The sequence below is a fragment of the Periplaneta americana genome, chromosome 15 (genome assembly GCF_040183065.1).
Source record: "Periplaneta americana isolate PAMFEO1 chromosome 15, P.americana_PAMFEO1_priV1, whole genome shotgun sequence".
Lineage (NCBI taxonomy): Eukaryota > Metazoa > Arthropoda > Insecta > Blattodea > Blattidae > Periplaneta > Periplaneta americana.
The window spans coordinates 54,276,425-54,301,740 of NC_091131.1; the positions used below are offsets into that span (position 1 = coordinate 54,276,425).

At 35.3% G+C, this 25,316-nt stretch overlaps 2 protein-coding genes across 6 annotated transcripts in view; one reads left to right on the forward strand and one right to left on the reverse strand.

Moving 5' to 3' along the window:
• Nucleotides 1–1,375, reverse strand: part of LOC138714956 (trichohyalin-like) — a 77,939-nt gene extending 76,564 nt beyond the window's left edge. For 2 of the 5 annotated variants that reach the window (XM_069847266.1, XM_069847263.1), the window contains exons 1-3: nt 1,038–1,372; nt 638–927; nt 291–550 (exon numbers count right to left, since the gene is read on the reverse strand). In XM_069847266.1, the coding sequence (XP_069703367.1) occupies nt 291–550; nt 638–909 (532 nt within the window). In that variant the 5' untranslated portion in view covers nt 910–927; nt 1,038–1,372. Of the gene's footprint in view, nt 1–290; nt 551–637; nt 954–1,037 lie in introns of all 5 variants that reach the window. The other 3 variants (XM_069847267.1, XM_069847264.1, XM_069847268.1) reach the window with 3 other exon arrangements.
• Nucleotides 1,376–2,131: 756 nt separating this feature from the next.
• LOC138714957 (calcium-binding and coiled-coil domain-containing protein 1-like) lies at nt 2,132–18,669 on the forward strand. The gene is made up of 8 exons (XM_069847269.1): nt 2,132–2,390; nt 2,746–2,949; nt 3,687–3,821; nt 5,663–5,911; nt 12,454–12,669; nt 13,401–13,595; nt 15,397–15,854; nt 15,943–18,669. Exons 1-8 carry the CDS (start codon nt 2,247–2,249, stop codon nt 15,947–15,949), a joined length of 1,608 nt encoding a protein of 535 aa, XP_069703370.1. The 5' UTR covers nt 2,132–2,246; the 3' UTR covers nt 15,950–18,669.
• Nucleotides 18,670–25,316: the final 6,647 nt, after the last annotated feature.

The following is a 25,316-nucleotide window of genomic DNA, read 5'->3' on the forward strand; positions in this document are numbered from 1 at the left end:
GAGTGGCTGTTTCCCATCCCTGCTATTGGATTGATGCATAAGTTCGTAGCGTAAATAAATATTTGGTTGCTATGGAAACATGGACAGCAGATGAATGAAAGTACTGAAAAACGCTACAAACTTATGCACCAATCCAATATAAACAATAAAAATACTTTTTATAGGTTATATATAACAAATTAAAATTATACGTTCCGAATCATTGAAAAGTTGGACATAGGACTACAAGACTTCTACATTATAATATAATCTCCCCCTTCCAGCGAATTATGTAAGGCAGATTTTCTTACCTGAAAAAACCTTCGCACTGCCGGTATTAACTTTTGGAGCCGCCTTCTTTTGAAAACCAAATGATAGTCCTGCACCACCACCTTGCTTAGTCATGGAGAAAGCAAGCAATCGCTTCTTTGCTTGTGCTTTCCCAAGTACAGTAGTCTTGGCTCCGAAAGGGTAAGCACGAGGGGCAGAACCTGGTGGTTCTGTTTTTGGTGGAGGAGGCGGAGGAGTGGCTGGAATATCATCTTCAGTAGTAGCACGACTTGGTGAATACCTATGGCAAATTCATAACCTCAACTTCAGTTTTTATTGACCAAGATACATAACAAACGCTGAACACATTACTGAATAGGTTACTAACCTGTTTGGATCGTCCGCTGGCTCTGAATTTGATTCTATCGATGGCTGTGGTGGTGGAAGTGGGGGTGGTGGCGGTGGTGGAGGTGCTTCTGGTGGCAAAATTGGTGCTACTATTGGCAATGCAGCTTGTGGAAATGGAGGTGGTGGAATTGCACTATTAAACTGTATACCACATGATGGTAGAGGAATGTTATCACACTGTGAAAATGCAGGTTGAACTTGACCATCAGGCAAACCGGGGGGTTGAGACTCTTCAGGTAGGGGTATATCCATGATGATTCACTCTATAATCTATAGCATCGTGAAAGAATAGAATGCTACATTAAATGAGTTTGCAAATTGCATTGTTACTTCCACTTATAACATGTTAAAAAACCATACATTTTACCATAGAAACTTACATTTTATAGTATTCTGTACATTGCAGATAAGTTATCACTGGTTCAAAAAAGTAGTTTACCAACACCCATCACCTTTGATCGAACCTTGAAGTAAGAAGCGCGGGCCCTCACACGAAAAATACTGCATATAAACATTCATTATAAAATGTACACGTTTCCATATCGAGTAGTACTAGATAATTATTCAGAGAAGATAATTACAATCTAGTTAACCTAATCTAATGGTTACTTTAATTCTCTCGTCATTGTAAACAAGATGCAACTTTCCACTGTGAGCATACCAATATATAACGAACTACAATTCAAGTTGGCAATACGAAGCACATATTCTGCCATCTGCTAAAACAAGTTCTATACTAAATGGAAGACTAGTTATAATTCACACCACTAGAGTTCAGATTCTGATCAATTTTTAAATGGGCATACCATGGTCTATAGCTCGTAATTTAGTCTAATAATATTTAATTTACAAACTTTTAAACATATTATTTCAGAGTAAAATATGGATACTTATATATTTTATCTCGTTTTAATAACAATTTTAATGACCACAGCCAGAGCCTTCCACAGCAACTCATTCGAATCTCGTGAATTAACTCACTTCAAAATAATCGACTACACAACTACAGTGAATTAACTCATAAATGACTTGTGGAAGCAGCTTTTTGTCCCTTTCTGTTGACCACAAATTACGTGGATATTTATAAGTGTATGGTTACACATTGAGGAAAAGGCTGTGGAGGAAAATATATTCATAATAATCACTCCTTTATGCGCCTTGGATCCAAGCTCTCAATTCAATCAATTCATTTCGAGTCACTGACATGTTTGACATGCGCATTAGTAGGTTTATTGTTATCAACAAATTGATTTGATTAGCCCTTCGAAGCTGTATATCTGGCGGTTTATATGAAAATACTCGTAGACCTGGAAGAAATTTCGGTCCCTTTTGATACATATAATAGACATCGACATTACGAAGATTTGTTTCAATTATAAAGTAAAACCACAGTAAAACTGACAAAATTTCCAAAGCTAATACGGTGGCAATTAAATACCAACCCAATAATTAATTTTTAAATATATGTGCAGATGGCAGGAGGAATCACGCTTCCGGCAAACAGTCCTGTCTCCTGTTACTATGGTTGTTTTTAAAACACACACAAATTTTCTCTTTTTCTTGCGATTTAAATTCAAAAGTTTTTCAATATGAATGCCCACTGTCTACGCTCCAAAGTGTTACCTCCGTCATGCTCCAGCACAATGCCAATAGAAGTGGTAAAATTTCAAAATGTAAAATCAAAATATTATTTAAATGAAGATATTTTATTGGAATACGTGTTAGATGCCCAGGTTAGTAGATACATCCAGAATCGGCTTGAATAGTTATAGTAGTTATTGTCGAATGACAGTTTTTCTCGTATCATATATTTATATCTATTTTAAGATTTAAATGATTGATTGTCGAGATTCTTAAGCCTGAAATGAGGCTGTGTAGGTCAAAGTCATACGTACTGTATATCAGAAACCGAAGGTGCTTCTAAAGTCGTTGGCCCACAGCAATTAATTTGAATGCATTGAATATAAGTTATGGTGTTTATTGAATTTGTACCCTGAATTAAATAATAAAAACAGAATTTCAGTATCGACATAGCAGCCTACACGGATACGGGTCCTATATTCCCTTAATTTTCTTCTTACTTTCCAGGTTCAACCTTCATATCGTGATTGGATTGGTCTATACCCCCGTGGATGGAACAACTTGCTTCAGTATGTTACATTCGAATGGATAATTAGCCGCCCCTGTGATGTGTCATTGCGTAGGAATATCGTATTCCGAAGCAGATATCACTCGCAGGTAGTGCATACTGACAGGGAATATCAGTTCCTGTATGTCAACAAACAGATTGAGGTACTGCAAATCCTTGTATTATGTCATACTTCATTAAAAGTGAAATCAATTCATTATACGTTGTTGTTGTTTTCTAATGCTAGGCGTTTGACAATAAAGTCATTTGACGTCTTGCACTCCAATATTTTTCAAAGATATTATCATGACCAGCCACTGAAGCACAGATTTTGAGGTGTTCCGAATCCATTTCTTGGTTTGAGTTGCACAATGGACAGTTAGGGGACTGATATATTCCAATTCTATGCAGGTGCTTGGCCAAACAATCATGGCCTGTTGCCAATCTAAATGCAGCTACAGACGATTGTCGTGGTAAATCGGGAATTAACTGTGGATTTTGATGCAGAGAGTTCCATTTTTTCCCATGGGATTGTGTTATCAAATTTTGTTTGTTATACCTATGTATTAAGCTTACTAGAGTAGAAAGACAGCATAGCATGAAGCCTTAATGTCAATAATACTGAAAACTTTTATTCCAATAGATATCCTGATTACGGTAACTTTTCAACTTCTTTACTGTGTTAATTTTTAGGAAATTACCTGGCTGACTAGTTTCGAAGTGTTATTCTTCATGAAGAAAAGTTAATTAGTGATTTATAATCTTCAAATTAATATTTCTGGAACATCAGTATCTTGTTCCTCTGCTTTGTATAGGCCTACTTAAAAAATAAAATGAGCTAAAATAGCATATTTCTTTTCCATTAACTCTTAACATTACTTACTTGGACTTATGTTTCCAGGTTTTGGGGATCAGTCAGTTCTTCAGGTTCATACCTGCAGACACGTTAAGCTCCAGAAACACTGTTCGCAGGATTTCAAGTGACAAAACTTTAACTTCAGGCTATCCTCTTCATCGTTCTGATAATCTCTCTGCTGTAAGTAAAGAATATGTTACATTATTAGTAGAGTGATACCAGCAAAAGTTTATTCCTGATGGAAGAAGCCAACTTTGACAAATATTGTAGGTAGAGCATGCGATAATCCATTTATGATGTCAGTTAAAATTTGGCTTCTTCAATAGCACTTTGAAAGTTTGATTGCAATTTATATTGTCGGGTCTGTTGATGATTCATTAAGATTTTGTGGAAATTTATCCCTTGTCAACACAAGATTCGTTAAGATTTTGTGGAAATTTGTCTCTTGTGATAATTTTCACAGTTGTCAGCCCAATGTGGAGATCAACTGAAACGTAATATGCGCTATTTCTTACAGGCACAAGGAAATCATCAGCTTTTAATATTTCGAAATATTGTCGTAAATTATAAACACATTCTAGTGGCAGGATATGTAAAGTATACAATAATATTAAACAAAATACTAATTTCATTGCAACTTCCTAATATTTGTTGTTGTTGTTAAGTATGCTGAGTTCCTGGCAATAAAACCATTAACTCTCTTGCTCTCCAATAGAGAGTGGAAAAACTTTTAAGCGTTTTAATGTAGGCACTATATTTTTATGTTATGACAGTTGTATCACCTACATACAGCCCCCAAACTGTTTTGAGGACCATACCTGCTGTTGATTAGCTGGTCCATATGACCTAGCTGGGAGGATTGTCATACAACTCCACCGATCATATCCCCTCTTCCCCACTTAGGGGATGCTTATGCATTCCATGGCAGGTCAGCATGCTGAAGTGACGTTTCCTCCTTGATGGAACAGTTACACCACTGTGACGAGGTCCCCAGAGTCTTGTTTGTTGAAAACAGGTTGCACTATGGAAAGATGAGGATGGGATTTGAGTAGGAGAGATTAAAGGATGCACTTCACTGCTCCTTGCAACCACTTATTAATATTTAAAACAGTGTTAAACTATTTAATAATAGGCCTACTATAATATGTAACACATGAAAAGACCTTTAATTGTAATTGATTTTCACTAAAACTAAGAGATTATAAATGAACAGAACATAATTGTTCCGAAAGACTAACCTAGGTACTGTATATGTAGAACTTTAACATAGCAATAATAGAGAATAGAGAGTAAATTTTGCATTAAGATATGGTTGCTATGAAAACACAAACAGAAGCAAGGTGAATGTTGGCTATGATTTGCACACCGCGTGCTTCAACGCATCTGATATTGCCTGCTCATAAGACCATTCTAACAATGCTTTCGCTGAAATGGTAGGTGGCAGCACCAAATATACTATGATTTTCGTCAGTTTTTTAAGAGCAAAAGTAATAACTTAACCTTACAAGATCCATAAAATGTCTTACTAGTAGTTAATTTGCCATTTTAACTTGGAAACTGTTTTTAATTGTCTCATAGCAGCTTTTTTAACTGAGCAACTCATTGAATAGAAGAAAATTGTCGCTAGATGGCAGCTCCTAATGGTCAATGAAGTCATTTGTGGATATAGGTATAATATATACGTAGATTATGTTACATGTTTGACCAATGAATGAGCAGGCAGTATACGCAGCCAGCGGATGCATGGATGCGTTCGAGCAGGCAGTGGTTTTGCACAAGTTTTTGTAACAACTTGCTCAGAAGACGTAGAAATCAACTCTGACTAGTTGTACTTCAATTGCTTTAGTTTACACTATTGTACAGATCCAGAAACAAAATTTTGGCCAAGCACTGAGCATGTGCAGTGTGTTATAACTGAAACTTGGAAAATTCAGGTGGTCCAAATTTTGTTTCTGGGTCTGTACACGTTTGACGTCTGGCATTGAAAAATATCTGTTAAAAATGAATACAATAATCCACAGCAAATGGTTTTGGCACCAAGACCTTGTGCCTCTGTGACGATGTTGCTGGATGGGCCGCAAAAGGCAGTTACTCAGAAGTGTCAGCAGAGTAAGGCCAATCCCAGGGCCTTCATCAGCGAACTGGCCTTAGCAACAACATCTGAAGTTCCACCATTATTCCAGGTCGCATCAAACCAGATGGTGGCAACTTGCACTAATTGCAAGCGTCAAGCTGACTTCTCACACGTCCAGCAGACTCCTGATAATAAAGTGAGCTCATGAAAAGTTAAGAACAAATGGAACTTACATGTATAAACATTTTAGTGTATTTATACTGAATGTCCAAAAATTTCTGTCTCATAAATTGAACCTAGTTATTATAATGTAAAGTCTCATCCAATTCCAAAGAGAAAACATTATGGCAACAGACATTCATATTGATACCTCTAATGAACCTTGCACACATGGATATGAGCATTCAAACTTCTTTGTACGTTTCTGGTGTGATAGCACGACATGCAGCAAGAATGCTTTGTTTGAGATTCGCGATTTAACGTGAATGTGTTTTGTACACGATGGATTTAAGGTTCTCTCACTGAAAAAATTAAAAGACTGTCTGGGTACTGTGGAGGCCATTCCACAGGTCTTTTGTGACCAATCCATCATCCAGGTAGGTTCTTATCAATCATTCTTCCACATATACATTGAAAAGCAGATCAGTTTCGTCTTGTTGGTGGTGAAATTTTTGATATAATGCTAATGGCATATCTTCAACATACAGTTCCAATATGTCTTTTAGGAGTTGCATTTATTGTTCCTTCAAGGAACACTGATCCCACTATTTGTTGGCCATGTATTAAGTTTCACACTCTTAACCTAGTATCTATTTGGAATTCGGATGAACATCTTGTGCTATGTATTTAGTATTTATTTATGTATTTAACCTGGTAGAGATAAAGCCATTAGGCCTTCTCTTCCCCACTACCAGGGTATTACAACTTTATCTTGCTTCAGTACATCATATTGTGCCAATTCACATGGTGTATTCAGATAAAAGCTTGCTTCGTCACTGAATATGATATCTGCACTTATCTTTTATGGAGGAGTGCCTGAAGGCTTGCACCACAGCCTAAGGCCTGTATGCAAGTCATGTTACTACATCCTGCTGCATCATCTATCGACCTGAAACTATTGAAAATTATAGCTGGAGTTGAAATTAATGAAGGCGAAATGAACCTGAGGTCCAATGCTGAAAGTAACCCAACAATTCTGCTTCAGTTGGTTGAGGGAGGAAACCTCGGAAAAAACTCCAACCAGGTAACTTGACCCAACCAGGATTTGAACACGGGCCTGCTCGTTTCACAGTCAGACATGCTAGCTGTTACTCCACTTTTGTCGACTATTTGCACTGTTAATTTCATTATTAATTACACAACCAGAAAATTCTTCTCAGTAATCTGTACCATTATCACCATGTAGTTCATACACACACTGAGTTTTATAAGGGTGAAATTTATGACGCTGCAAAACGCAATGCACAGAGCTTTTGGAAATTCCAATTTCCTATTCTATCTTTTGTTCAGATTATATGGGACTTGCTGTTACCTTAGCAAGTACTTACCAAACACTGTTGCCTTAATGTTCGTGGGCACCCTGTGCGTGATCTGTCTGCTACAGTACCAGTATCCTTAAAGCATTTGAAGATTCGACCCTCATATCGTTGGCCAGTTTGCTGTTCATCTGGATAACAATAGTGAAATTCATTACATCTTTTCTGCTGGGAGAGACCTGAGGAATGCAGAATCACAAGTTGCCTTTTTCCCGCATAGTGTATGTTCTATCTCTGTCATCCACAGTATACTCCATTTTCGTCTACCTGAAACAGAGATTGAAATTATCATTTATGAATCAGGACTTTTTGGGATATTTTATAATAATTGAGCATCTAGAACAGTGATCGGCAAAGATTATGTCCTATAAAATGTTGTTGTTGTTGTGTTGTTGTTGTTTTCTAATGCCAGGCGTTTGACAATAAAGTCATTTGACCTCTTGCACTCCAATATTTTTCAAAGATATTATCATGACCAGCCACTGAAGCACAGATTTGGAGGTGTTCCGAATCCATTTCTTGGTTTGAGTTGCACAATGGGCAGTTAGGGGACTGATATATTCCAATTCTATGCAGGTGTTTGACCAAACAATCATGGCCTGTTGCCAATCTAAATGCAGCTACAGACGATTTTCGTGGTAAATCGGGAATTAACTGTGGATTTTGATGCAGAGAGTTCCATTTTTTCCCTTGGGATTGAGTTATCAAATTTTGTTTGTTGAAGTCTAAGTATGTAGATTTAATAAATCTCTTCACAGAGTAATACGTAGATTTAGTAACAGGTCTGTAAGTAGCAGTGCTGCCCTTCTTTGCTAAAGCATCCACATTCTCGTTTCCCAGAATTCCACAATGGGATGGTATCCATTGGAATACAATTCTTTTATTGAGTGATATTAATTGAGAGAGCATTTTAGTTATTTCTGCTGTTTGAGATGAAGATGTGTGTTTAGAGACAATTGATAGAATACTCGGTAGCTGCTTTGGAGTCTGACAATATAACTGCATTCCTAAATTTATTGATGTGGCATAGAAGATTCCTGAGACATTCACTTATTGCAATGATTTCACCATCAAAACTTGTTGTTCCATATCCAAGAGATCTATAAAGTGAGAAGAGACAGCACGTAACACCTGCACCGGCACCTTGTTCTCTGGAGATCAAGGATCCGTCAGTGTATAAATGAAGCCAGTTTTGTGGAGGGTACCTAATATTAATTGTCTCTAAAGACAATTGTTTCAGTATTTCAGTGTTTACTTCTGATTTCAGTATTTCTTCTGTTAAATTTAGATTATATTCTATATTTAATAGAGTTAAAGGGTTTGGTTTAATTTGTAAGTTTTCTTTTAAATTCGGGATATTGATTTTCTGTTTTAATTCTTTTAATTCTTTTATAAAATGTAGTCCACAATACACAGCAAAGGGGAAGGTAGGAGATGTAGAATACCTAAACTGCTTAACTATGAATGCACAAGTGATGGCTAAGGTGAAGGAGATCATGCCTTATTCCTCCGCCCTGCTTGTGTATTAGGGTTGACTCTAAATCACAAAATGCCGATCACTAGTCTAGCGTATGGTATTAGTTCTTTATGTAAGATGCGAGTTGTTCTTCCAGAGATCTTTAAAAATATTCAGGTTTGAACGAAATATATAAAAAAGACTTTGAAAAGTTTTATTTATCTTATCATCATAATAAGCAGACATCGGATTCTAGGGCAAATGCCTATTTTGTTTCTTTAGGAGAAAAGTAAAAATAATCATTAATATTTGTGTTTCATGGAAATTGAAAGGTATTCATAGAGTTTTATAGTGCCCTAAAATGCCCTAAAACGGTTATTAGAGCCAAATTTGTTAATATTCGCCTAAAAATGCCTAACTCACTGTAAAGTTTCGCATTTTACTCTTACTTTTTATAATTTATACTGTACATGCATTCACTGCGAAATTTAAGGCATTTAAAAAGTGGAAAGTTTGCTTCACACCGGCCATGAAACCATTGATAAAGGAAACAAAATGTTTTGAATCTCACGACACTCGCAATAGATTTCACCGAATTTAACATGTTTGGAGGCATAAATGCCGACAAAGAACCAACCTTAGTTTTGAAGCAGGCAACAATCACAACATGTGCTGCTACCGATTCAGAGATATACTATACTATAAAAATGACTGTTTTCGGTCTGAAACCGATTAGCTGTACTGCCCTTCAGAGTGTCATAAAATCACAATTTTTGGAGAAAGAGTGTTTTTGAAACATTTATGAAAAGTCGTAAAACTGCGACTTAGTAGGGTAAACCGTTACAAAATATTTAAAAGAATGGCCCTCCTAGTGTTAACACTACCAGGAAATGCAACAATAAGTGGAACTTTGTATTTTTGTCCAATTGAATCTCAATAACAACGGTTCATTTGAATGCTCGTTAACAGTTGCTCTTTCCCTCACCTTATTTGTGTTGAGAAGTTTTGAGCGGTAGGATGTTTTCCTGTGAAGTTTAACGCGATAATGCCGAAAAATATAAGTGCAAAATCTACATTGATCCGGCAATGGCTAACAGAATATTCAGAATTCACTTATGATGGAAAAATAATATTCTGCAAGATTTGTAGCAAACAGGTATGTAACAATAGTTGAAATATATAAATTCTATTAATTTTAATGAGTAGGCCTATAATATTTATACATTGACTGAGGTATAATTCTTTTTAAGACCACTACACTTTAACCTTTTAAATTCCGATAGTTAAAGTATTTGCAGGTCATTAAAATTTTGATTGTTCGAACCCACTAACTTTGTGATAGAAATGCGGCAATACAACAATTAGGATTTTATTTTAATTCAGTTTACTTTACATTTTTAGATTTCGCAAGAAAAGAAGTGCCACCTAAAGCAGCATGTGCAAGGAGCGGCTCATAAGGCTAAAGCTCAGCAGAAAAATCAACTGCAACAAACTTTACTAACACAGCCTACTTCATCCAATCTCAGCAGCAATTTCTATGCTGATTTAACCAGAGCGTTTGTTGCTGCTAACATTCCCTGGAATGCAATTGAAAATCCGGTTTTAAGACAGTTTTTACAAAAATACTGCAAACAAAATATCCCATCTGAGTCGACCCTAAGAAAAAATTACTTAGACAGAATATACAATGAAACTTTAGCTTCCATTCGGGAGGATATAGGTGATTCTTACATATGGGTCTTTGTGGATGAAACCTCAGATCCTATGAATAGGTATATAGCAAATATGTTAATAGGAAAACTTAGTCCTGATGGACCTTCGATTCCACACCTCGTATGTGTTAAGGAACTTTCGAAAGTGAATAGCCAAGCCATTGCTTATTTTGTAAATAAAGGCCTACAGTCTTTATACTCAGGTAATATAGACGATTCTAAAGTTCTGTTGTTTTGTACTGATGCTGCCTCATACATGGTTGCTGCAGCTCCACTTCTTAAAACATTTTATCCTAACCTCATGCATGTAACCTGTCTAGCACATGGCCTTCACAGGGTTTCTGAAACAATCCGGAATGAATTTCCTCTTGTCAATTCGTTTATTACTAACACAAAAAAATGTTTTTGTAAAGCCCCATCCAGGATTTCAATATTCAGAGAGAACTTTCCAGATATCCCACTCCCACCTCAGCCGGTTGTTACACGATGGGGAACCTGGATTCAGTCAGTGGTGTATTATTCTAAGTATTTTAAAGAAGTGGTCACAGTTATTGATAAATTACCTGAAACTGATAGTGCAGCGTGTGTGAAAGCAGTGAAAGATTGTCTGAATGACTCACGAGTGAAAAACGATATTGCCTACATAACATCAAACTTTTCTTTCATACCTGCAAGCATTGAACAATTAGAACGTGAAAAACAATCTCTTTGTAGCCAAATAGCAATAGTAAAGGAAGCTCAAGTGAAGATACATTCTGCTTTGGGCGAAACTGGGAAAAAAGTTAAAAATAAGTGGGACAACGTATTAAATAAGAATGTAGGATTTTCATTGTTGGAAAAAGTATCAAGAGTGATATCGGGGGAAAGTGTAAATGTTCCAGTAAGTATTGATGTTTCTATTGTACCTAATTTAAAATTTGCGCCTCTCACATCAGTTTCGGTTGAAAGAAGTTTTTCTGCTTTCAGAATGATTCTCAGTGACAAAAGGCAAAGGTTAACTGTGGAGAATTTAGAAAAAATTCTGGTGGTGTACTGTGCAGATAATTATAATAAAGTCTGAGCATGGAACTGAATTTCAATAACTTAAAATGAGTAATCTTGATATCAATAATCATTATTTCATTAGTTTCAATATATTAAATTTGTGCAGCTCTGTTTATAAATATAATATAGTATTCTTTTTTAATGTTTAAACATACTTTTTTGTGCGTATTTTAGTGTATAACTAAAAATTTCAGTGAAAGAAATAAGTATGATACCTTGATGTGCCTAAAATGCCTATTTTCATTAAAATAGAGCCTAACTTTACAAATTTTGAGCTTATTTTAGGCGCCTAAAACTGCAATTTTTAGTGCCTAAAAATCCGATGTCTAATAATAAGATAATATTCATGTAAGCTTGCTTAAGACGTAGATGGGAGGATAATATTAAAATGGATCTGAGGGAGGTGGGATATGATGATGGAGACTGGATTCATCTTGCATAGGATAGGGACCGATGGCGGGCTTATGTGAGGGCGACAATGAACCTCCGGTTTCCTTAAAAGCCATTTGTAAGTAAGTAAGTAGGCTTGCTTAAGGGAATGTTTGGTGAATATTTTTATCGTACTGAGACATTTGTTTGTATAAGGGATTTACAAAAGAATATTTTTTGCTAGACAACAAAGGTAGCAAATAAATTAAGAAATTATTCCTTGTATTGGTATTTAGTCTTTGATCATGAATAAATTGGAGTCACCTCGCCAAATGCCATCTCGCTGTCACCAGTTCTACTAATAAAGATAAGTGTATGATAGATGATACACTATCATTGAATAACTGGTTAAAAATAACATTTCAGATGTTCGAGTGTTTTGGAATATATAATAAGAGCATTTTTTATCACTATTTCTGATCTTTCATAGTTTTCTACACCAGGTCATATTTTTAATATCAACAAAACACAGTAACCTATTTGTTTTTTTCTTGTTTAAATTTTGATTTTCTTGATAGATTAAGAATATTTTGTAAAATTTTGGTTTCATTATATTTTGAAGGTAAAATCATCGGCAGAACAAATTCGGAATCTGGAGGAACGCATTCAAGACCTTGAAAACGATCTGGAGATGAGTCAGGTGACTCAGAAGCGACTGAAGTTTGCTGCCCACCATTCTAAGAGGGAGCGAATGGCATACCAAAAGTTCGTGAACGAGTTGTTGTATGCCCTTTCACAAAAGAGTATTGTTCGAGTTATTGATGGCCAAGGAGCAGAGGTAAATTCCTAACAGGGACATATTATTGTGTTTCTTTGTCAAAGTCAAGAAAGCTTAAGTCATTGTTTTTAGAGGAATATATGGGCACAAGATTGGACTTCCTTCTCCTGAAGAGAAGAGGCTGCCTGATATGTGTTTTGATTAGTAATTGGCAACAAAGCCATTTTGTTTTGTTGTCTAGTTCGACTTCCTAATTTGCAATTTGTGCAGCTTGTATATGTACACCCTTTGATACAGAAAATGGTCGCTCTCCTGTAGTGTGAATTCGTCTAATAAGTGTCTTTAAGTAGACAGGCTGAATGAAGTGTTAAGCACCAAAATTCAGCAGTGCAGAATACAGTGGATACAAGCAAATCCACATGTAAGTTGGAGATGAAACAGTTCAAAATAGAACCAACTTTTGAAGCTGAATGGTGTTAGAGTTGGTGATTACTCCATATCTTTTTGCTAATTATAAATATTTTAAGTATTTTTGTTTGCTGATTAACAATAACATCTTTACTGTGTTAATATTATAAAAATACCTGGCTGAATAGTTTTGGGTGTGTGTTTTGAAATTCAGTTGAGTGTTCAGGATGTGCTGTGAGTGTGTTTTGTATGTTTATAAATTTCATATTGTCCTAGAGGGTCAAGTTTCTGGTTTTTTCGTTTGATTACATTGACAGGAAAATAGTCTTGCTCGTTGAAAGTATGATTGTAGGGACACTGACTGATGACTATTTTGTGCTCAGATGCTAGTGAAACGAGTACCTAACAACGGCCCTCGAATGGATGCAGTGGATGAGCGACCTGCTCAGAATGTTGTGAAAACATCTCACAGAGAACGCCAGCTGAAGGCTGTGATAGGCTCTCAAGAACAAACCATCAGGGAACTGCTGATGCGCCTGCACGCCACTTCCACTGCGTGTAATGATCTGGCTAGAAAGGTACCTGCAGTTATTATGAAAAAGTGTTATATGTACTGTTGGTTAATTTTGAATGCCTCCAATAGTCCACTAAAATTTTACTATGCTAGTCTGGCAATGACAAATTCATTTTCTGAAATACGGGCACCTATGAGATAAGAGTCCATTATCCTGTGTGATAGAATGATATGAAGGAAGGTGATGCTAGCAGGGTTCAATTTTATCGTAAGCGAGAAGTAATTGGTAAATTTTGCCTGCAATCCTTTCTTTCAAGGATAGGATTTTTTGAGGAAGTGGCATAAATCTGTAATTAGAGGCATAAACGTAAATAACTTTGTTGTTTAATTCGTAAATAACTCTTGTATACATGTAACTCTCATCTAAATCAAATTGTTGAATTCTTTGTAAGTTCATGCATATGTATATACAGTTTCTGCTGGTTGAGTGGAAGAGAAGGCCTTACGGCCTTAACTCTGCCAGCTAAAATAAATCATTATTATTATTATTATTATTATTATTATTATTATTAAAAGTACTGGAGATGTGCACGTGTTCCTCATGGTAACCAACACATTGATAGCCGGGCTGGCTCTGGACGAAAACCCAAGTGTCCCCAACTAACCTCATACTGTAGCAAGCCTGCCACTGAATACAGTAGTGAACTGAACATATTCTGTCTTTTTATACATAAACGTCCAACAGTAGTAAAATGCTCTGAAATTGCTTCACTTTGATATCATATTTGGCCTGTATTGCTTGGAGTGAATTCATGATATATTACTACAGTAGAGCATCGATTATTCAAATATGATCAACTAAAACATAGGTTAATTGAAAGCGTTCGTCGCCAAATTTGAATTTTCGCACACGCCATGTAGAAGTCTCGCTGTTTGCGAGATTTAGCGGCAAAAAAACGAGTCTCAGCTCTGAAGCAAAAAAAAAAAAAGTTTGGAATTTTTCTTAAACTGTAGGCCTACTTTAATGGCCGTTTTGAACTTGTCAGACTAGGCTAGTCAGTTTTATGTGTTATTTGTAAGACGTATGATACAAAATATGTACTGTATGTACAGTTTTATGTTTAATATCAGTGTTTCTTTGTTTCATACTGCTCCTATGACATCGGTACAATTTGTTTTCGTAAATGATCGATTATCCGAACACATCCCATCCCCAATTGTTTCGGATAATCGATGCACTACTGTAGTTACAATGTGGTCATTACGCACTTTAAACAAGAATTAAATTATGCCCATCCTATGAAGAAACAGGAGAATACACTGTCAGTACTGGCAGCTGAAAATAGTATTTTCTTAATTAAATCTGTCCAGTTCCGTTCCTTTACTTCTATAACATCGTCACAAATGTCATAGAGTTTGAATCTGTCTATAGCAGTGAAGCCTAACTGTCTTCAGCCATTTTTCTTATAACTTCCCAACTAATAAATTAGGAACAGGGATGTATTTCAGGTGGTGCCAAGGTACTATTTTTTGAGGCTGGGCAGTGTCAGGGCACTTTTTATGATTTTCATATTATCGTCAAATTTTACATTTATGAAAAGCCAAATTTTATTCATATTTAAACAATTTCATAGTGAGGTCTACTCCGGAGACTTAAGAACCTCTGTATCTACATTCGAACCCATGTATTTTTATCTAACATTCAATAAGTATTCCTGCAGAAATGACGATGACGACGACAACAAAGACAACTACTACCAGTACAACCGAAATTTCAGAGTGGGGGCACTTGTTTTGTTTAAAAATACACAACTGATTAGGAAGTATTTTTTGTTTGTAGTGAAAATCTGATGTTTTGACTGCAGGTGGATCTTGTAACATCAGAACAGAACTCATTGGCTGAAGAGCCTCACGAAGCTCTAGACAGTGTAAAGGAGGTACCTCAGGCCCTGATCGCGGTTGTGCCCCATGGACAAGGTGATGTGACCGTAGATGTTCCAGAAACAAAGAAAGTGCATGATGATACAAAGACTGTTTGCAATACTGTCCCTGCAGACCATCTGGTCACAGATGGTAATGAGGCCACCACAAGCAATTCCCATGAGTTACCTTCTAATCAGGATAAACCAAATGGTGTGACTGGCGATCTACACCAAAACGTGGATGACCTCGCCAGTAGCATGGCACCAAAATCACAGTTTTCTGATCACACACCAGAACATTCTGGGGAAAAGGCTTTGACAAACACAGCGACTACTGAGTCTTCTGAGAAACCAGCAGATGTAGTTATTGAGAAGGATTCCGGGAAATATGCTATTGTCCGGTAAGTATCTTGTAATTTAGGCCTGAGTTATCAGTTCTTATTATATCCAATATTATGGGACAGTACATATTTGTGTATTTTGTTACAGGTACTGAGAGAAGAGACGTTATACAAATATATCCAGGAATGTAAGTTGAAGCCAGTCTTTCCTTTCATTTCTTTATGTGGACTGTGATATTTGCAATTGGATATTATTATTACACATAATTTAGTATGGTCTTATTACTAGTCACGTTAAATTACAATATAAGAAATTTAGCCCATGGTAATATCTGACCAATGTCTTGTACACATGATTTGTGTGTAAACAAATGCTCATTCTGTTTATTTGTTTATGTTTTTAAAGGTAAAGTCAACGAAAACACTTCTTCGTATGTGTTTTTTACTGGCAGCTCTTTAGATTATTAAATGTTTATTTCAAACTTCAAGTTATTAAACATTTGTACTGACACCAAAATTTATTTCGTTTTTCACACATACATATTTGCCATTGTGTTTCTCGGTGTTATTATTATTTTAATCATTACACTCGGGGTGTCAAGAATAAGATAGATTTAGTATCTTGTGTTAGTTTACTCTTTTGTTTTACTAACATTAATGTTTAATTTTAGTTGGGAAGTGAGAGGCAATACGTAATATTGCAACAGTACAATATCTATTTATAGTTACTGTTTCTTAGTAAAGTCACGTCAATTAAAGTGCCAAAATTAGTTTCTCTTTAAGATTTTCACAAAAGACTAGAATGGAACTTCTCTGAATGAAAAAGTGAATAAAAATCGATATAGTTAATTTTCTTAATACTCTTACTCAAATATAAGTGTATATTGCAATTTATACATCATCATTATTATTATTCGTTTTAAGTGTATTATTGCAGAACGAAATACATTATTACTTATTTTCATAATATAATTTTCGTAAATGTAAAATTTTAAGCGTATTTTATTGACTGGAATTATTGTCGTATATTTGCTTTGTTTTGTAAAGTATTTGAAGCATTCTGGTCAAAAATTGTTCGTCCTGTCTTTGTGGTACAGCTATTACTTGTGTGTATAAATGTTTATCATATATTTTCGCCTTATTAACAGTACTTTTCGGTAATCATGTGAATTGGTAGTATGACTTAATCATTTATGACATCTTGTATTTATAAACTTATAAATGATAATATCTGATAGATTATTTTATTATTTAAGGATTTGTAAAACATCTGCAAGTAAAAAGTTATAATAGAAGAAAGCATATACTAGAGTTGAATATTCTGTGGATACTAAAAATGTTTTTGACAAGGTTGGACACAGAATTCCATAGCCCAAAGTCTTGATATATTTATAGGCTGAATCTTGTTTATATCTGTTACATGTACAAATTTCTGTATTTAAACCAGATTATAGATTAGAAATGTAACAAAATATTTGACTCTCTCAAGAAGGAAACTTACGAACTTTTTTTTCCTTATTTTAATAACATGTTATTGAAAAGAGAGAAAGAACTGGTTCTGACGAAAACTAAAGAAAAACATAAACAGAAATGTAAGACAGTAATTTAGATATTTTATTATTTTTTTTATTATACAGTAACGCTTCGATTAGAGTCGTTAATTCATTCCCGAAAATTTCGACAGTTATAGAGACGACTATAACTGAATCGCATAAATCCGTGTTACATAGGAAATTCGTTCCGGAATTTCAGCCTAATTACTTACAAACATCTAAAGAAAATTATATAATAAATGTTCGATTTTTATTAAAATCTTAATACGAACTTCATTATTTAATTGTTCCAAACACTGATAACTGCCAGGTTTTATGTTTGTCATCACATATTGTAACCATTATACGAGAAATTTGGTCTTCTCGAGTTAAACCCACAATTCGTTTAAGGCGTCGAAATCCTTAATGTTTAATTTAACTTTTAACCTCCAAAAAATTTTGCTCAAAATAGAACTACATCTCTGTGTGCATGAAGACACTCTTTCCGATTTCATTGAACATTACAATTCCACTGTCTAAACTGTCATTCTCCAGCCATTTGATTCACCACTAAACATCGAGAAACATGATTAGTGATGCTCAAAATTAGACGTACTGGTATTTTAGACATCCAACAGCATTGTATCGGTATATCATCCAGGGAAAATGAAATTTCGAAAACAGTCGTAATGGTAGTAAATATGCCACGTTTAGTAGGAATGATGATGATAAGAAAATTAAAGTTGGCGATAATCGAAGTTCTGCTGTATTATAAAATTAGCTTTTATCTGTTATAACTTAACACCATGATTTTGAAGGGAAGGTGCAAAGTGTAATCTACACCATGTTATGTTTAGCTTCTCACTTCATTCTTTTGTTTCCTGTTCAACGAATGTGTGTTACATTCCATATTGAATGTTTTGTAGTTTTAAGGTCTCCCTTCTTTAGTGGCATGTTGTGTAGATTCTTATGTTCTCTGCTGTCAGGGACCTTGCATTCCTACCATCTGCGTACTGCACATATACGCACAAGGAATGGCAGCCAAAAATACTTGGCTCCAGATTGTATAGTCTGTATAAATACTTTGCTGGCTTGTCTAACATTCTCGCATTTAAAGTGCAATAAAATTTATGTTACTAGTCTGTATCATATTGAGAGGCCAGACATGCTGTAAACTGTCTGTGAAGTGTTACGTTCCTATTTGACTTACTACCTCAGCAGAAAGTTCTGTGATATATTGCAGTGGACTAAAGCTAGCAAGTTAAACACATGTTCAAGTGTAATATGAAGATTACAGTGTATGTAACATTTGTATCTGACAAATAAATAGTTTTTCTTTTCCAGTTTTGTATTATTGCATGATAAAATTGTAGTTTTCTGAGTATTGATGGGTTACCGACCCAAGGCTGGGTAAGTCCAGTGGTAGGGTTGCCACCTTTATGCCTCTAGACTTGGGTGCTTTTCTGTCTGGGTATGCTCCCATAGCTGATGGGGTCCAGTTATAGTGCTGGACACTCACTTGCACCCTCTTCCGTTAGCTACAGTTTTCTCTGTATTGTCCAGGGGTTACGACATGGACGTGGAAGTAGGATTTGTCGACAGAGTGGTAGATGGAATATACCGTGGCCTTACTCAGGATTTATAGGCAAGATATATCAGCATCTATACTGTTTCTGAGACTATGTCGACTTTGACCCCCAATATATCAGTGGGAAGTTGTGGAGATGACCACAGACGTCCAACATTATCAATGTAAATGGAGAAACAATTTTCTTAGGATGCCTGAACATTGTTTACCAAAGAGACTTTTGTATTACCATCCACGAGGACGAAGAGATTAGGCAGACCTCACCGACGTTGGACGGACCAATTCCATTTGTAGTTCACAGACAGGAAACAACCCAAAACTGTAATTTACTTTCATTAGTACAGTTGTCATGGTTATGAGCTGACCTGCTTGTGAATGGTCTTGGAATAAGAGTAATTAATGTGCCTGAGAAGGTACCATATCATGGAGACAGCTTGAGGGATTTAGTCTCTTCCTTATTCCTTGGGAAAGTTGGCTTAGGTTTGTCTCCAGTTATTTACACAAATTGTTAGATAACCCCTTGGAATGTTAGTAGCTTGTTTGGAGCTGTAAACCAATCATTTATTGTTAAACTTGCTGTACCAATGTTCATTGAAGTGACATTTTCGGGCCCTTGGCCAAACTACCTGGATGGGCTGCCAAAACTTATAAGACAAGCAGTTTGTTTGGGGAAAACCCTCGGCAAGGTTATAGACAATTTATAACAGGGTTTTACACATTTGTAGGATCAAAAGATCAGTCTGCTGAACATATATGTGCATAATAAAAATGACAATGTTTTTTCCTTCTCGACCTCTAACACTTGGTCTTCATAAATGACTAGAACGTGAAAAGTAAAATTTGTTTCATTGAAAGAGCATACAAGAACCATTTAATAATCCTGGTGTTCTCGTCCAAGTATAACAGTTAAAGGAACTATAACTATTTATGAGACAGACTACTCACATGACAGTGTCAGGTGGCAGCAAAAAAAAAAAAAAGCGGATATGCGGCTGTACAAAGTAGGCCCTACATGCAGAGTAAGATTTGGAGGAATCCGACAAGGAAAAGAGAGTGTGAGGCTCTTCTTACGTCAAGTCCAGAGATTCTCTCTATAACATGGTTTTCGGATGAGGCATGGTTTCACCTGACAGACTACATCAACATTCAAAACAGCAGATACTGTGCTGACGAAAATTCCCATGTTATCCACCAAACATTATCACATTCTGAAAAGCTTGGAGTTTGGCGTGCATGATCTGCCTTAAGAATCATGTGCTCCATTTTCTTCGACGAGATAGTGAACCCTAAGGTTTATGGTTGCATTTTCACGGAATTAGTGGAACAAGTTTGACGACAAATGATTTGACAGAGGGCTACTTCAGTAAGATGACATTACAAGCCACACATGCAACAAGCCTAGGAAGCTTATTATCAGCTTTTTCGGTGATCACATAATTAAAAAAAAAAAATCTGTGGTCGGTAGATCACCGACCTACCCTCTCCACACTTTTTCCTTTGGGACTAACTGAAGGTCAGAGAGTACATAAATCGTCCAAGGACACTTGCTCAGCTCTAACAGAAAACATCAGGAATTAAGTTAACAACATTAAACTTCAGTGAATGTCATAGAATATTATGTGATGGGTACAATTCTGTTTTGATGAAGGTGAAGTGCGCTTACCGGTATAACTTTATACTGTAACATTTGCTGTGACATGGAAAGAGATAAATTTGATTCTCTCAAACGATGCTATATGGTTCAGAAGTGAAAATGTAATATATACTGCTACTATTTATTTGATTGAACAGCCTTTTGAAGAGACTGAAGCTATTGAGAGTTTAAGTACTGCTATAACAATAATGACATGGTAGAGGCAGAAATAAATGAAAATGCTGAAAACCTGTCACGCAATTCTCTTCCATCGTAAGTTTCAAAGGTTATACTGGGGATAAAATTTATTTGCAGCTGGACGAGAGGAAGAAGAAATTCCTATGCTGTACTTCGGTTCAGTCATTGGAAGCTGTTAGTTTTAGCATTACAAACATCTAGTACATCTGAGAATATTTTTTGTCCATTCAAATTGTACGAAAGAGTTCTTCCATTGTAAAGTGAATATACTTTATATTCGGATTTTGTTATTGAAGAGTAAGGTAAACATGACATTGACTATTAAACTAATAATACTGGATAATTTATATCGTAACATTCATAACATATGGTATTTCTTTTCTATTTCAGTAGATTTACTCCGTCACTGGCAATGTTGAATAATACGAGTATAATAAACATATTGCTGTCCTCTGCTTCCTACGCTTTAATTTTAGCATTGGATACAAGGTGAATATTTATAGAATGTTCTGTATTTTTGGAATTACTTTGTTTTGTATCTGAACATACTATTAATAGTATTGTTCCAAGGTCTCTTACAGTGTTACATGTGCTTTTGGCATGAACTTCATATCCAAAGGACACTTCATCTCTCTGATGTTAGAAGTCATACTCATGATTAATAAACTTGTTGAAGGCCAACCTAGGTCTATACAATTTCTTTGTCATTTTATATTTACTGTTTTACTTTACAGCATACGTTTATTCTTCTCCAGATATTTTTGTTCCTAATCCTTCCTCATGTGTCCAACATTATCATGTATGATTTTAGGACGAAATTACATACATACATACTTAATATCTTTTTCTTTCCTCTTTCTTTTTCTTTTAATTAATTAATTCAATAATTCGTACATTTCTTTAGTTTCTTTTCTTTCTGTCCTCTTGCTTCTTGTTTTTATCCTTCCTTTCTTTTTATTCATTCTTTCTTTCATTCGTATTTTCTTTCTTTTAATTTTTTGTTTTGTGCATGCTTTTTTTCTTTAATTAAATTATTTACAATATACATTCCTTTCGTTTTTCCTTCTTACTGCCCTTTTTATCCCCTCTTTCTTTTTTATTCATTTGTTCATTCTTTCCGTCCTTCTTTCTTTCTATTTTTCCTTTATTTATTTCTTCTGTCGATTTCTTGCCATTAGTTAATGAACACATTCTTTTTTGTTTCTTCTTCTCTTATTTATTTGTTTATTGAGTCTTTCTTTCCTTTGTTTCCATCTCAGTCTTTTGTTTCTACCTTCCTAGCTCCCTTTCTTAGCTTCCTTCTTCTACTCTTTTGTTTTTCTTTTTTTCCCTCTTTCTTCCTTTTGTGTTCCTTTTTCGTTGACTAATTTCTTTTTTCTTTTCTTTTCTTTTCTTTCTATCTACGATTCCTTCTTTCTTTATTTATTTCTTTTGTTTGCTTCGTTCACTTATTCGTTTATTAATCCATTTATTCTTTGTTTAGGTTTCCTTTTATTGTTCCTTTTCCTGTCTCTCGCTCTAACTTACCACTTTCTTTCTTTATTCCTTCATCCCTCTTTTCTCCCCGTCTCTCTCTCGTTTGTGTGCTCTGACAGCTTCAAGCCACGTGGTTCTGCCCTGTGCTACATTACTCCCAGCATTTCCACGTTCTGTTCTGCAGCCAATCTACGGGTTATTCTTAGCATGGCTGTTGTTTGGTTGAGGGTTTCCCAGAATAGCAGCAGCAGTAGCAGTAGTCAAGATAGTATGGTTGCAAGCAGAATGTCCCTCCCTGTGAGGAAGTTAGGATAAACGCAGATGTTGAAGATGACTTAAAAATATAAACAAGGGCTTCAGGTGTGGATCCACGTGCTGTTTATAATATTATTCTTGTCGACTTCACATCTGCAGTCTTCAGTGTTCTTTGAACTGATTAATATTAGCTAATTTTCTGCAATTCCTCAGATTAAATACAAGTAGGCCTATATGAATATTTTTCTTCTTCTTCCTATCACGTATTAAGCCTGGTGGCCTGTTACGATCTCACTCCATTGTATATTACATATTTATAAACACTGAAGCCTCCACTATGATTTATATTCATGCATAAGGGCGATTTTAATAGATAGAATATATCTGTGGTGTTTGGTCAGAACATGATACCGATAACTCCAAAATGGCTATTTCCTGCTATCTACACCTACCGGTAGGCTACGTAGGAGCTATAGAAAAGCATGAGCATGTGCATAAAATTAAAGAGTGCCCTAATCTATGCTGTTTTCATTCACATTTGTATGTAAACTAGAATTCTGATTTTTAAAGGGAAAGTGAAAATAAAAATGCTGGTATGTCAAAACACTTTTTTGGAGTTACCATGTTCTGACCAAACACCACAGAAGATACAATAATTATAATATATATCGTGTAATATGCAAAATTAATTTTCCTCTGACAACTGACTATAAAGAAGTGATTTTCATGTATATTATACCTCTTTTATGAAGTCCATTAGAAAATTTCACATCATTTTGTTAGGGAAATCTGAAAAAATTAAATTACAAGATGCAGAATTATACTTTATTTTGGACGCAACTTGTTTATTTAAGGAATATGAATTTCAAAATTTAAGCATTCTAGAGAGTTGTTATATATAGCATGTTAGGGAAATAAGTGAAAATTATATATATTTTTTTATATACAGATTAATTTTTGGTTCTACAGATCTAACAATCATTATTTTTTTTAGTAATAGAGGACAGTGAAAGAAACAAAAAATCCTTTCCTCATTCCAGCATTTATATCGCACTGCAAAATTCGATACTTTTAGTTGAAATAATATTTATCTGTTCTGCCTGAATATATCGACTGTTAATGACCTTTTATTGAGGTACGATACTAATCAATTAGCTATAAAAGTACTTTGTTTGAGTGTGTACCTGATCTTTGAGAGTATGGTTGGGGAGAGAGAGGTAGTCATTTCTTAATATTATGATGCGTGCCCTCATTGGATGTGGAAAAATAATCAATAAAATATGAATATGAGAGAATTTCATAAATATCAGCATGCTTGAGATTAAATACGCAGATTAATTATTATATATTTCGTACTAAATTAAAATTTGTGTTACCAGCTTTTTTGTATTAAATAAGTAAACAATAATGATACTATGAAGAATCAGCAGGCACTATCTTTAACACTTTTAACAATATAATTGACAATAAATAATAATAAAATCCGCCTGTCATAACAACAATTTAAAAAATGCATATATGGAATAGAGAGAAAAATCAATATAGTAGGTAGCAATCATAGTACAATATGCAATTTAGAAAGTTTAAAAGATTAAACATATAAATGATTATGTAAAATGCCTATGGGATTTCTTTAAGATATTTAAACAAATATTTTTAATATCTTGGGATGTCATATCATATTGTTTTAAAATGTCAGTAGTATATTTATACGCCATCCGCAGACACCAAAAAGCAAACCCCTCACCTCCCATGTGTAATCAATTGCATTATATCTCTCACTCAAGTGAGGAACACATGGGCGGTAAATGACTTGTTTTTCTTATAACACTTCTTGCTTGGAATTTAACAATCTCAATTACAAAACAGATGTAAACAAAAGAAACTGTTTTTCTTATAAACGAATTGAGAATGACTGATTCATTGAAGGTATCTACGTAGAATGAAATAGACAATAACTCTTTCTGCGGGCAGCCTAATATTGTAGGTGGTTGAATATTTTATTCATTCGGATAATCATACTTGCTCGATGTAATTACTGCTAAATATTGTATAAGCACTCACGCTCTGTATAATATACACAAAGTTTGGTCAAAAAATATCAAGCACAGAATTTAGGACGGAGGTCTCATATACGTAAACTTACAAATGTGGTTATATTATTAGGTCTGTTAGAGCCCCTTCAGATGAGGCCACTTTTAGAAGTTCTGCCGCTTGTGAATAATGGATAAATAAATGGGGGCCTTCAGGCGCAGCCACAACCACAGAATAGTGGCGCTGCAGGTGCTCTGAGTGGTGGCCACTAAAAGTAGTGCTTCCCATAGCGATACATGGCATTAAATTGTAGGTTTCAGACGGGAGCACAACCATGCTACTGTTTTATTGTATTCCTTACACTGCCACGACAATATACAGCCTATTGTCTCACGGTGTCTTTTTTTTCTTTCGACTGTCATTGTTAATTCTTGCTAAAAAGCTCTTGAAATGATTTCTTAAACATGCGAAAATACGAAAAAAAAAAACAAACAAACAAACAAACGAACATATAAACAAACTTTTTATAGTCCGGATGTAAATCATAAAATAAACTTTGAAATACTCCTCGATTCTGTTTTTTCAAAACCAATTAATGGACCCAAAGTCTTCTATTGTTACAGACCGATTCCTGACAGCTCAGCGACGGGAGAGAGGGGAAGTAATAGGAGTGGGAGAGTTCCGGAGTAGAGATAGGGCGAGCGGTCGGTAAAGGCAAGCGAGTGAATAACCCAAACACCCCTTGGCGTAACTAAATGGACTCGCCTGTCCCACGCGCACATCTCCGGTGACTGTCAGGACTAAAT

Bases quoted from the DNA above. Each gene is read 5' to 3' on its own strand.
- LOC138714957 (XM_069847269.1), top strand. From the start codon at position 2,247: ATGAATGCCCACTGTCTACGCTCCAAAGTGTTACCTCCGTCATGCTCC. The intron at 3,822-5,662 runs GTAAGTAAAGAA...AATAATCCACAG, and splicing joins GTTCTGATAATCTCTCTGCT to CAAATGGTTTTGGCACCAAG. The intron at 13,596-15,396 runs GTACCTGCAGTT...TTTTGACTGCAG, and splicing joins GTAATGATCTGGCTAGAAAG to GTGGATCTTGTAACATCAGA.